At 52.6% G+C, this 12,352-nt stretch overlaps 2 protein-coding genes across 2 annotated transcripts; both read right to left on the bottom strand.

Annotated features, from left to right (window-relative positions):
• Positions 1 to 613: 613 nt before the first annotated feature.
• Positions 614 to 2,025, bottom strand: atp6v1g1 (ATPase H+ transporting V1 subunit G1). Its single transcript, XM_077622273.1, has 3 exons — positions 1,810 to 2,025; positions 1,132 to 1,232; positions 614 to 985 (listed from the first exon to the last, which is right to left on the bottom strand). Exons 1-3 carry the CDS (start codon positions 1,889 to 1,891, stop codon positions 812 to 814), a joined length of 357 nt encoding a protein of 118 aa, XP_077478399.1. The 5' UTR covers positions 1,892 to 2,025; the 3' UTR covers positions 614 to 811.
• Positions 2,026 to 2,251: 226 nt separating this feature from the next.
• xpo7 (exportin 7) lies at positions 2,252 to 12,339 on the bottom strand. Its single transcript, XM_077623640.1, has 26 exons — positions 12,197 to 12,339; positions 10,628 to 10,774; positions 10,458 to 10,551; positions 10,145 to 10,377; positions 9,538 to 9,642; positions 9,285 to 9,450; positions 9,131 to 9,204; positions 8,947 to 9,066; positions 8,737 to 8,883; positions 8,497 to 8,669; positions 7,269 to 7,462; positions 7,086 to 7,191; positions 6,679 to 6,814; positions 6,527 to 6,600; positions 6,370 to 6,450; positions 6,027 to 6,090; positions 5,845 to 5,953; positions 5,289 to 5,395; positions 5,124 to 5,212; positions 4,941 to 5,048; positions 4,775 to 4,857; positions 4,174 to 4,527; positions 3,863 to 4,020; positions 3,695 to 3,793; positions 3,063 to 3,190; positions 2,252 to 3,000 (listed from the first exon to the last, which is right to left on the bottom strand). Exons 1-26 carry the CDS (start codon positions 12,227 to 12,229, stop codon positions 2,907 to 2,909), a joined length of 3,276 nt encoding a protein of 1,091 aa, XP_077479766.1. The 5' UTR covers positions 12,230 to 12,339; the 3' UTR covers positions 2,252 to 2,906.
• Between the last annotated feature and the right edge of the window lie 13 nt (positions 12,340 to 12,352).

Raw genomic sequence — 12,352 nt, 5'->3', positions numbered from 1 at the left:
AAATGGACCAATTAAAACAAAAGGGGGAGTCGGCCGGTGGTCGCCATCTTGGAGCAGAGAACTTCTCTCTTGTACTAACCCACTGAGAATGATTGTATCCAGTCAAACACTCTTATTCGCAGGATTCATATAGATCTATGAAGGCAAATATTTTTAAGTATGTATTAAATTGACTTCATCTTTTATGTTAATGAAAAATACGGTTTGAAATTTGAGCCGTAGTACACGTTCATTGACCATCAAGTTATCTGTCCAGTCGTTACGTTGGTACACAGCGGACATCTAGCCTTGTGAATGGGATATCTATGGCTACAGAGCGAAGCCACGTAGAGTGGGAGAAATCACGTGACACGATTGGCTGGCGCGATTGAGAGCTTTACTTTTCACAACATCGGCATTTCCCACTTAGTAAGCTATTTATATGGAAGAACAGCACATCCAAAACAGCTCACCTCCGACCCGTTTATATTTTGCCAAATAAGTTGACTCATAGGCGAGGCTGGACAAATAAATAAGCTAGAACAAGCCTGGAGGAAGTATGAGACACTGTGGCAGGTCAATTTGCTTACTGACTGTTTTCCACCTCCTGACAGTAAAAGAGAACAAATATCTCTTGTATTGACACCATATTTATTGACACAATTAACACACACAGGAATTCCCACTTGGCCGTGTAGAGGACAATACTTCCACAATAAAAGCCTCCATACGTGGCCTATCAGACGAGAGCACGGGCAAAAAGACGAATAACTTAACGGGACGCTTTCAGGAAAGCCTTTATCCCAGAAAAAAGACTAGAAGATACTACCGGCTAGCCAGCCACGCGGTAGTTAGCGTGCAACTCGGGCTTGATGTCGCACACGCGACGCAGGAGGTCGCCCAGGACGGTGTCTCGGTTGCCACGGTAACTGGCCTGGATACGACCCATGCGCTCGACCGTGTCGCGGTCCACCTCCACCGCACTGTTGCCGTGGGAACCCAGTGCCTGAACGCAAAAATTCAGTCGTGTTTTTGAAGTGTAGGTATAGAAAACAACGAACGACGAGTGACCGGTCGCCCGTCCGTTTGAACTGGCGTAGTCCAAACGGACGGGACGTCCGTCAGCGTCAACGGCGGTAAAGGCGTCCTCACCGCTGCCTCTTTGGTCTTGAACTCTTTGTCCCTTTGCAGTCGGTATTGTTCAATCTCAGCTTGCGCTTCTTCTTTGGCTTGTTTCAGACGCCGGTTTTTACCTGCAGAGAACGCAGCAAAGCATGTTGACGTGGCTTCGCCGTGCACTTGTGACTTTGTCTGCGATAGCAAAAGCAAAACGTGGAAAAAGTATACAGAGTTTGACGTCTCGTGGTACGGCAGAAAGCGCAGGAGTAATATGTGAATTAACCTGTCTGGGCTTTCTGCAATTGCAATTCATTTGTTTTCAGGACTATACATTTTTGTCTAGAACATTTAGGTCGCGCTGATATATGACACAGTATTTGTTAGATATATGACACAGTATTTGTTAGATATATGACACAGTATTTGTTATTTCTGGCCGTAACGCTAGTCAAAAGTAAAGGATAGACTGTCCTCGTAGGTCACGTGACGGCGCCGCAGCATAAGAGGAAGCAGTCTCACGTGACCCGTTCCCAAAATTCAACTCGATTTGGAGGAGTAGGATAGCCGAAGCGAATGAAACGAATACTTCTACAATTCACTTTCGGCTTTCGTTACAGTAAAGACAAACGAACACTACGAATTCTGGAAGAACGGCCTCGGGGCTAACGACTAGCGGACGAACGGAACTAGGCCACGGTGTTTTGCACTCACGTTTGCGGGCTTCAGCCACCTTCTCCGCGGCTCTCTTCTCGGCCTGCAGCAGCTGCTGGATACCCTGCGACTGACTCGCCATGCCGAAGGAGGAAGAAACGTTAGACGACAACCGAGAGGAGCTTAATAAACGGACGCTGCGAAGCTCTTCCGACCAGCTACGTGATTAAATGGCGCAGGATAGTCAGCTGAGTCGAATGACATCACGACGCAGGGGCTGCTCTCGCATCACGTGACTGTCTTCGAGACCCGCCTCAACTCAACAGCAGAAATATTTTAAATGGCTAGATGCCCGAAGCGCGCCGAACCAATGGAGCGAGAGGCCTCACTTGTCGGCCATTTTGCGTCAAACCACTTCCATAAACATACATTCCCGAGCCAGAATATATCAAAATATACCGAAAGCATCGTCTTAAGTTTGTCTTTTAACCGCACAGGGACGTTTTATACAAAGAATGAGGTTTATTTGCAGTCACAATGCTGAGACAACACAGCTGCTACTCCACATTCACGTCAGACACAAATGCAACTCAGCGCCTCCAGGGGCGCCAGTGTCCCAAACACTCACCAACATACGCACGCACACCAAACGGGACCACAACCTGGTCCCCGGAATCCAGAAAGTAAACAAAAAGTTGGAAGAAACGCTCTCAGGTAGCCACGCACGCACGCGTCTTCCGACCGTCAGTCGTTGCGGAAGCGCCCGCTCCGCTCCGGTCTGGTCCAGACCGCTCCGGTCCAGATGGATTCCCGGCCTGGTCCTTGGGAATCTCGTTTGCTTTTTGAATCTTTCCAGATTGAGTGCAAAGTGGATGCGCCTTTGACGACTATTTACAAGTGAACGCTTCCTTCCTTTTGTCTTTTCCCGCCTCCGCCGATGTAAAAAGCTGGAGAATTCCACCCGCGTAATATAAACATGGTGGAAAATGCTAGCAAAGGAAACGTACGCTCCAGCGGCAGGTCCGGCGGGGAGGGGGGGGGCAGCCAGCTCCTCGGGCCTTCCCGCCCTCCCGCCGACGCCGTTAAAATAGATCTGTATATATTTATAGAAGCTCGTATCGACGCGGAGGGGGGCGGGACGGGCGCTCGTCGGGACGTCAGCTCATCATGTCGTTGCTGTTGACGCCGCACGTGGAGTTCTTCATGCTGTCGTTGACCTCTCGCCGGAACACCGACAAGTTCTGGGTGAACCTGAGGCAAAAAAAACGGACGTGAGCGCCTAGCGGGAGCGGGGCGAGGGCCGGCTGCAGCACCTGTCTCGGTTCTTGGTGAGAAGGTTACGTTCGATTCCTTCCATCAGGTTCTCAAAGCACAGGTGCATGGCCTGCTGCTTCTCCGGTGGCTGGCTGTTCACGATGCTGTTGCGCAGGTCGGCAAAGTACTGCACATTCAAAAAACAAGCACACAAACAAGTTTTCTTGCCTCTGTAAAACACTTCAAAAGCTCGGTACACGGTCAATTGGTCGCCGATCTTTTGGTCGCCCGGAAGGTAAGTGATAATTACCATTTTAATCGTTGCTCAAATTCCCTAAATACAAACTCCGAATTACTATTTAGTCATACTTAATGCCCTATTAATTATTAGGCTAAAGAAAAGCTCCAAATTTCCCAAACTTTGATTGTTTTGTGTTGGAGAACTTGTTAAGACCCTGACTGACGTCGCTTCTTAAAGGGACAGTGCATGTACATACAAACTTCTACACTCACACGTCGGCTCAGCGAAACTGCTCATGGCCATTGTTGGCTTTTCTTCATGCGTAGACCGTGTTGTTTTACCTTGTTTTGTCGCCGGTCTTTTGGTCGCCCGTTGTCGCGGTCGGGCGACCAATCGACCACACACGAAAAGCTCAGAGACAACGCGGGGACGAGTCGAGAGGCGCCTCACCTTCTCGTTGAGAAGTATGAGTCCCAGTAGGGGTCGGGACATGGACCACTGGTTGCGACAGTCCTCAAAGATGATGATGTTGAGCACGGTGGAGAGCATCTTAAAAACCAAAAAAAGGCAGCTGGTGAGTCAGCTGGTTTCAATCGGCCGGCCCGGCGGGCTCCTCACCTGCTGGATCATCTCCGGGTGCTGCTGCATGATGTGCAGGAAACGCTCGTCGGCGGCCAGGGGCGTGGCTCTCTTCTTGGTGGAGCGCGATAGCTGCTTGAAAAGGTACGTGACCATGTGGTCCAGGCTGGAGCAGCAGCCCGTGCACACCATCGTGTCTGACCAAAACATTCAAATGGCGCCATTGAGATGATTTATGCACTGCCAAAGCCACCAAATGAGGACGACGGGAATCCAAAGGACCGTTTCAAAGAAGAAACCGTATCTTCTTCACGTCTACGAAACCTAGGGGCGGGGCTTTACGTACTCACCCAGTGCGGTGAGTCCTTCGGATATAGACGAGAGGATGTACATGACCATGTGGGGCTCCAGGCTGGCGATAAAGTTCATGTGGTCCTGGGTGAGGACCTCCAGTAAGGAGTAGAAGGACTGGCTGAGCTTGGGGTAGTCCAGCAGGTCGCTGTGAGGGATGGACAGCAGCAGCTTGACGAAGGTCTGCAGGGCGTTGTCCAGGGCGTCGTCGCCGTACAGGCGGAAGACGCCGAAGTTGACGTAGTTGCCGCTCAGCACCGCCTTCAGCATGGCGAAGCACACGCTCACGCCCTTCAGCTTCACGCCGTACGCTTGCTCCTTGGGAACGTCGCCCAGCGTCAGGATGCGGTTACCTGAGGAGATAGACCACCCCAATTGACACAAAGTGACCCAGAATGCAAATCGAGCCAGTATTTCCCCAAATCAACAGACGCCGACCCAGAAATGTCCCCAAATCATCAGACCGCAACCCAGAAAATCAACAGGAATCAAGAAAAAATGACTAGCATCGTGTCCCAAAAATAAAACCTTCCATTTAAGGATCGACTTAAACCCCAAAAAGGGGGATAGGTCACATTTAGGTGCTGAAGGTGGGCTCACCGTAGGTGGTGATCATCTTGCTGGTCTCTCTGAAGAGCAGGATGCCGTTGGGCGACGACACGTCAAACTGGAGCCTCTGCGACCTGCCATGTTGACTGACGTCAGCTTAGAGCAAAGCCGCCGCCACGACTCCCCCCAAAGAAACGAAATTTGAAGGAGAGCCCACCTGTTGTGAACCAGCTCGGCCATTAGCTTAAGCACGGGCGTGGTGCAGGCCGGGTCGTGGTACCACAACTCCACGGCCCGCTGCAGGATGGGCACGTACGTCGGGTATCTGCCGGCGCCGGTCAAGGAGCCGAACCGAGCGGACCCCGGCCCGACGTTAGCGCCCGTGGTTAGGTTAGGATACATCCAGTCGAAGAGCATCATGAAGCTGGTCTTGGCGTTGAAGGCGAAGGCGATCCCTCGCAAGTCTCGGACCAGACCCACCAGAGTCCTCTGCCGGAACAGCGAGCAAAGTTAGCGCCGCCGGTCGGTCTCTTTCGCTCGGCGCCGGTCCGTCGGACCGACCCACCTTGGCCTCCTGCTCGTTGAAGGTGTTGGTGCTCAACATCTGGGCCACGGCTTCGAAGGCCACCGTCAGCGGCAGCATGAACTGCTCGAACTGCTCCTCGTCTTCGCCTGAAAGAAGGTCGCGTTAGCTAGCGTGGATGGCGGACACGCCCAAATCCCTTATTCCCTCCCACCTCAAAGAAATGGGACGCCTGCTCCCGATAAACTCATCTCAACGGGACGCAGAATCACAAAGACTTTCCGTCGCCCCTACCAACATGGCCGCCGCGAGTCAACGTTCCCATCAAAGTCAATGCATTAGCATTCAACTTAAGTTAAAATAATATTAAATCAACATCAAAGTACATGTTAATGACTTATTGTCTACCGTCGACGTCACTAGATGTTCATCCCTTTGCAAAAGGCAACCAGGCTCCTCTTAGGGCAGCGTGTATAGCCGGCGGCCATGTTGGGTAGGGCTGATTTGCAGTTGGAAACTAGATTTTGAGGTGTACTGACTGGGTGTCGTCGATTTTGATGCCCTAACGGTGCAATGCAAGGAAAAAAAAGGCCCTTACCCAGGTCTACCATGAGGAGTCGGCCCAGCGCCGTGTAGAAGGTGGTTCGACACCTCATGTCGCTCAGGTTGGACTGGTTGTTTACACCCAGGAAGGAGAAGTGTTCGCTCTGCGGAACAAGCACGAGGTCAGGCAGAGGTCACGGGCGACCCGACGGGTTGGCGACCGGTCCCGGTACTCACCGTGTGATTGTTGAGCATGAATTGGACGGCGCTCAGCTTGACCAGCTTGCGCACGCTGCTGTACGTGGACGCCGGGCGGCCGCAGTCAAGGAAAAACCCAAAGCGGACGGCCATCTAATCTGTTTGGAATGCTCCCAATGGTCTCAAACTTGGCCGTGCAAAATGATGTGTTGGGCTGGATCTGGCCCTTGAGCCACAATTTGGACACCCGATTGGATTAATTTGACTTTTTGTTTAAATAGAAAAAAATTGCCGCAACAGCAGTTTGAGATCCCTGGATTATCCCTGGACTATTTAGTTTTTCTTTTGGTTTTAGTGAACCCGAATATGTAGCTAAGGATATCCCAAGGAGAGGTCGTTGAGGAGTTGCAGGGTCTTGGAGGTGATGGGCTCACACTGGCCCCAGTATTTCAAGTTTGTGATGCTGGACGAGAGGAGAAAAAAGACACGAGAGGTTGGAGAGCGCCCGACACTCCACGGCGGCGGCGTTTCTCGCTCACATTTTCCCGATGAAGACGCTGAGGACCATCGTCTCGTCGTTGAGGCCCAGCACCTCCGAGAGGCGCCGGTAAAGCTGCCGTGAAGAAACGAATCGGGCCTTAGACGCTGGGCTGCCACCGTTTGCCAGCGTTCTGCGAGAGCGAGAACCTACCTTGGAGGACTTCTGCACCTGGTCCCCGATGTAGATCTTCCTGAACTGCTCGAAGAAGCTGAGCATGGCCAACTCCAACCTCTCGTTGCCGGCCTGAGCCAGACGCGAGTCGGTCAGGTTCATCAGCTGCAGGACCCTGAGGAGGAGCCGCCGCCGGGTCAAAAAAAAAGAAAGAAGGGAGGGTCGGCGGTGGGAGAGCGCCGGGAAGGCACGGAAAATCAAGGAGAAAGAATAAAGCCCCCCAAAAAGCCACAATGACGAGAAAAAAAAGAACGCAAATAGAAGAGAAGGTGCAACAAAACTTGGATGGAGAAAGTAGCGGGGCGACGAAACCAACCCAAAAAGAAATGGGAACGAGAGCAAAGGGAGGAGGAAAGGCCGGAACGGGCGCGGCGGGGCTCGGGTACCGGCAGACCAGCTCCCCGTCCATAGCGTCCTGTTCGTCCGTGCTGGCGAAGGACACGCGCCCGCCGATCACCGCCCCAATGATGTACACCAGCCACGTCAGGCGACCTGTCGGGGCGAGGGCGAAGGCGGTTCAGGGGCGGGACCCCCCGACTTCCCTCCCCGCGGGCCGGCGGGACACGAACCCTCCTGCACGGTGACGTCGGCGGTGCTGGAGTTGGTGGACTGCAGCAGCTCCTGGTAGCTCTGCGCCGACTGGTCGAAAAGCTGCACCAGGAGAGCGCAGGTCTTCTCGTACTCGCACCTCCCGATGGTGGACAGCTGGTCCAGCTGCTGTTGAACCAGGCCGGCATCATCCAGCGGGTCTTCCAGCCCGTCCCTGAAAGAAGGACTTTTTTTTAGATCTTCTATCCAAGAAGTTCTCCTAGCAAAAGTAACTGGTAGGAAGTACCGTATTTTCTCGCATATACCGTATTTTCACGACTATAAGGGGCACTTAAGTCTTAATTTTTCTCCAAAATAGACAGGGCGCCTTATAATCCAGTGCGCTTTATATATGGACCAATACTAAAATTGTTATCACGATAAAATCAAATAAATCAGTGGATAGGGTACACCATCCTCTACAGCTCTCACAACTACGCCAAGCAGCCCCCCGACTCTACTATTTTTCCCGTAGAAAAAGTACTGCGCAGTGACTTCTGGGATATATAGTTCTTTTGTCAAAACACGCAATGGATTGTGGCCTGGACATCGACATCAACACAGCCTTACGAAGCATGGAAGAGAGCGTTGGAATAGATACGCTAGCTACTATTTGCGAATGGATTGTGGCTGCCTGGACGAACGTATAAATCTCATCGTTTTCGATGACTTATTCGGACAATTGTTCAATTCGGACACAGAAAAATGAGGACTTTGATGGATTTGTGGGTGATGATGACGCGAGTACATCGTAAAATGGCTAAATAAAGTACAATTGAGCTCGGTTTTGCTTCCGTTGCCTTTTTAAAAACGTCTTTTTAGCGTGTGGGTGTAGCGTGTATGTTTAAGCTGGTGTATGTTTTGCCATGCCTGGCTGCGTCTATAAAACGGTGCGTCCTTTGTGTGTTTAAAATACAGAAATAGCACTCGTTATTGACACTGCGGCTAAAAATATGATGCGTTGTATAGTCGTGAAAATACGGTAAGCAGTATTTGTAACTAAAAAAAAAATGATGACGGAATCAAGGGTAAGGCTTTTGTACTCCCTATTAAAACCATGAATATGGAGGTGAAAATTGTGAATCGGGGGCGGCTTATACAAGAGAAATTGTAAAATTCGACGACTTTAAGGCATCAAGGATGCGGCTTATACGCGGATATATTCGAGAAAACACGGTAGGTAGTTTCTCACGGATCGGTTTCTCCCACCTGAGGATGACGTGCACCGACTCCAAGCGCGAGGTGATGTAGGCCTTGGTGACCTCGGGGGTATAGGTCTCCAACAGGTGGGGCTCGGTAGCCTTGACGTAGGGCACCGACGCGGCCAGACGCTGCCACAGGCTCAGCAGGTAGTGCACGCTGTTGGGCGCAAACTCCCAGTGCTGAAACGGCAACCACGCCACATGACACGGCGCCGGCCGGACGCTACCGGGGATGACTCAACCCTACCTGCAGGCTGGTGACGGTGAAGTTGGCGATGAGGCGGATGACTTCGGGGTAGTTCTCCACTTTGACCAGCTCGCCCAGCTGGTAGTTGCTCTTCAGCCGCGCCAGCAGCCGGCAGAACTCGTGGTAGTTGTTGGGGTCCGGTAGACACTGGGGGGGAACGGAACCCAAGTCAGGCGCCAACCCGACCGCCGATATGGCGATCGAACTCACCTGTGGGTTGGCCAGGATCCTCTTGACTCCGTCCACCAGGTGCGAGAGGAACTTTGCTCTCTCGGCGTTGTTGAAGAGGGACCTCCTGACCGAAGCGATCTGGACCAGGCAGGACAGCACCTGCGCACGCCGAGTGTCACTAAGGCGACGGTACGCCGGCCGGCTCGACGGCCTGCCCACTCACCAATGGGGACAGAGAAGGCGGGATGGAATGGTAAAGGTTGAAAAAAAGCTGCAGCGTGGAAGAATCCAGGAATGCTGTCGATCGCAACCAGAAGGGGGATTTCCGTGAGAACCGAAACGCTGGGAGAAGGGGGAGGCGTGGCTCGCCAGGCTACCTGATCGCCAGGAGGTGGGGATCTGTACGGTGCACAGGTCGTCCGAGGACTCGTCCGTGGACGTGCCGATGAAGTCGTAGTTGAGGCAGTTGTAGCTCAGCTTCAGCAACTGCATTAGCAAACCGTGCTGGGACTCGTCGTTCAGGTTTAGGTTCTTCCCGGAGGCCTGAGGACACCAAAAACTGAGTTACAGGGCCACCCCCACGAGTCCGCCAATGGTTCCCAGAATCCGTGGAGAGCTCCCCCAACCCACCTGCTTGAGGAGGTTGCAGGAGAGCGTGAAGATGTCGAAGAGTGAAGCGTCTCTGAAGGACGAAGCGATTTTCCTGTGTTTGGTCAACGGGTGCGCCGTGTCTGCCTGCAAAAATGACGTTCAGATACAGGAAGGCCTCCTATGGACGGTACTCGGCCGTTTGGTCGCCCGGAAGGTTATTGATAATTACCATTTAAAATTGTTGCTCAAATTCCCTAAATACAAACTGTGAATTATTATTTAGTCATACGTAATGCCCTATTAATTATTAGGCTAAAGAAAAGCTCCAAATTTCCCATACTTTTATTGTGTTTTGTTGGAGAACTTGTTAAGACCCTGACTGATGTCGCTTCTTAAAAGGGACAACGCATGTACATACAAACTCTTCTACACTCACACGTCGGCTCAGTGAAACTGCTCAAGGCCATTGTTGGCTTTTATTGATGCGTAGACCGTGTTGTTTTACCTTGTTTTGTCTCTGTACTTTTGGTCGCCGGACGTTTGGTCGCCCGTTGTTTGGGTCCGGGCGACCAAACGTCCGGCGACCAAACGCTCGGCGACCAAAAGTCCGGCCACGCCCATGGACCGCCCCCGTAAAGGACCCTACCTGGTTGATTTCATTGGTGAGCTGCGACAGGATGGTGACGCCGATGATGCAGTGCTCCACGCTGTCCTGCAGGAAGCGCGTGACGTCGGCGATGACGTTGCGGAAGACGTAGTCGTCCTTCTGCGAGTCGAACCAGCCTAGCTTGGTGATGCGCGCGTACAGCTGGATCAGCGCCTGCGTCACGAAGGCGGCCAGCTTGGGCCGCGTGGCAAGGTAGTTCAGCACATAGTTCCCTGTCGACACATGGCGCCATTTAAAAAAAAAACATTCAAACAACGTTCGTAAAGATATTAGCACTGTGCGGTTCACTCACGGATGTCGATGCGCTGCTCCAGGGGCAGAGGGTTGCTGGTCCGAGACACCAGTTTGGACAGGCAGGTCGACGCCAGCAGCTGCGAGTATGACGACTGCCCAGCGAGCCGCACGATCACAATGTGGTTTCACGACATTTTCATCTCACGTTAAAAGTCGGCGGGCACTCACGCTTCCTCTCTCCAGCAGCAGCTGGCACTTGCTGAGGCAGTCGGGAGCGTTGGTAAAGTCCACCAAAGCTTTCTCGGCCTGGAGGCGCACGGCCGTGTCGGCCGTCTCATACAGCTGCTTGCACAGGATCTCCAGCTGGGCGAGGCCCTGCGGCGACACCGCTTATCAGCGCAAAACACGGGCCGGACCGCCCAATCTTCTGCCTAAAAAAACCTCTGTTTGTCTGAGCGAGCAAATGCTTAAAACACCCAAATCTTATTAAGTGAATTAGTTGTTGCCCATGAAGCCAAAAAGTTCATTTCAGGTCACTTTCTTGTATTTTTTGTATTTTTTTAGGTTACTCAAGGGTCACATTTTGGGTGACTTTGTTGTGAACACAGCCATTGACAGTGCAGGACGTCCAATTCATTTAGACTGGGGGGAGCTCACATATATACATGTGACATTCTCCATCCACTTTTACAGCGCCAATGGCAAAATAAGGAAATTTGTATGAAGACTACCAAAGGTTTTGAGAAAGTCTCAAAACTTTTACCCGGAGCAGGTGTCCTAGCCGTTTTTTTAGCATCGCCGTGGAAGCATGGCACGGATGACACTTTCATGTTTTATCGACGGCCAAGCCATGTTTGATGACGAGAAAAGACGAACGACGGACTCGGGTTCATTCAAGGCAACTCGGAGAGACTCCACGTCAACTCGGCGCCACCCAAATAACGAGTGACACATCGGAAGCGGCGGCATTTTTGACGCAGAATTGAGCGTCAGGTGGAAGAAAGAAGCGGTTAGCTTAGCCACCACGCCGGCGGCTAACTGGACAACACGGCGCTGCTTGGTAACCAGCATAAACAAAACGAGAGGAAATGGATATTTTCGCTTGGTTTCAAGCTCAAGCGGCGCTGTCGAAGAAAATGAAAATACTAAATAATACAACAACAACAGCTACAACAACATAGCGGCTTGTTTACAATCGGGCGGGAGGAGATGACGTCTCGGCTTATGCTAACGTTAGCATTGCTAACTCGCGACTTTGAAAGCACCGCAAAATGTCCCGCCAAAAAAGACCGAGCTGGCTCCTACTACCGAAATATTTTTGGAGGGTGAGTTGGAACCCGATGCCGACTTGGAACGCGCTTGCTAAGCGACGGCCGAGCGTTTGTCGTGGCCTGCCCGGCAAATGAGCGGGCGGGCGGCAAGCACGAGAGCGTTTAGCCGCTCGCTCCGCGGTGCGTCTCGGTCGGCCGTCATTATCGCCTCCCTTCAACGGGCGGTAAAATGAGCGCGTCGGCCCGCGTTGGAGAGCCTCCCCGTCCCGAAGGAAAGTCGGTCCACGCGGAGCGCGGCCGCAAAGAGGAGCGTCAAATCCCCACGCGAACAAGCTAACAATTTGACAGCAGGCCACGCAGCGGCGGAGGCATTGGCGTCCTTTTCCGCTCCGGCGGGCCGAGCCGCGCCGCCACGGTCCGCCGCTGGCCTCCGCGTCCATCCGCCTGACGTCCGAAGCGGCCTCGGGACCAGGCGGTGGGCGCGGTGGCGTCCCTGTGGGCGCAAACAAGGCAAGCTCCCGCTTACCTGCACATGATCCGCCATTTTTCTCCATTTCATGCACCTCTCACTCCGCTCATGGTTATTCAAGTGTGCGACAGCGCCCCCAGTGGCGGTAAAGACACATTGTCGCCGACGGTGCAGGTTGATGAAATGACCTGAGGGGTGAATTTCTTCAAGCTA

Source organism: Stigmatopora argus, chromosome 16 (assembly GCF_051989625.1).
Source record: "Stigmatopora argus isolate UIUO_Sarg chromosome 16, RoL_Sarg_1.0, whole genome shotgun sequence".
NCBI classification, from domain to species: Eukaryota; Metazoa; Chordata; class Actinopteri; order Syngnathiformes; family Syngnathidae; genus Stigmatopora; species Stigmatopora argus.
The sequence above is the reverse complement of the archived record's forward strand: the minus strand, read 5'-3'. Positions and strand labels throughout refer to the sequence as shown.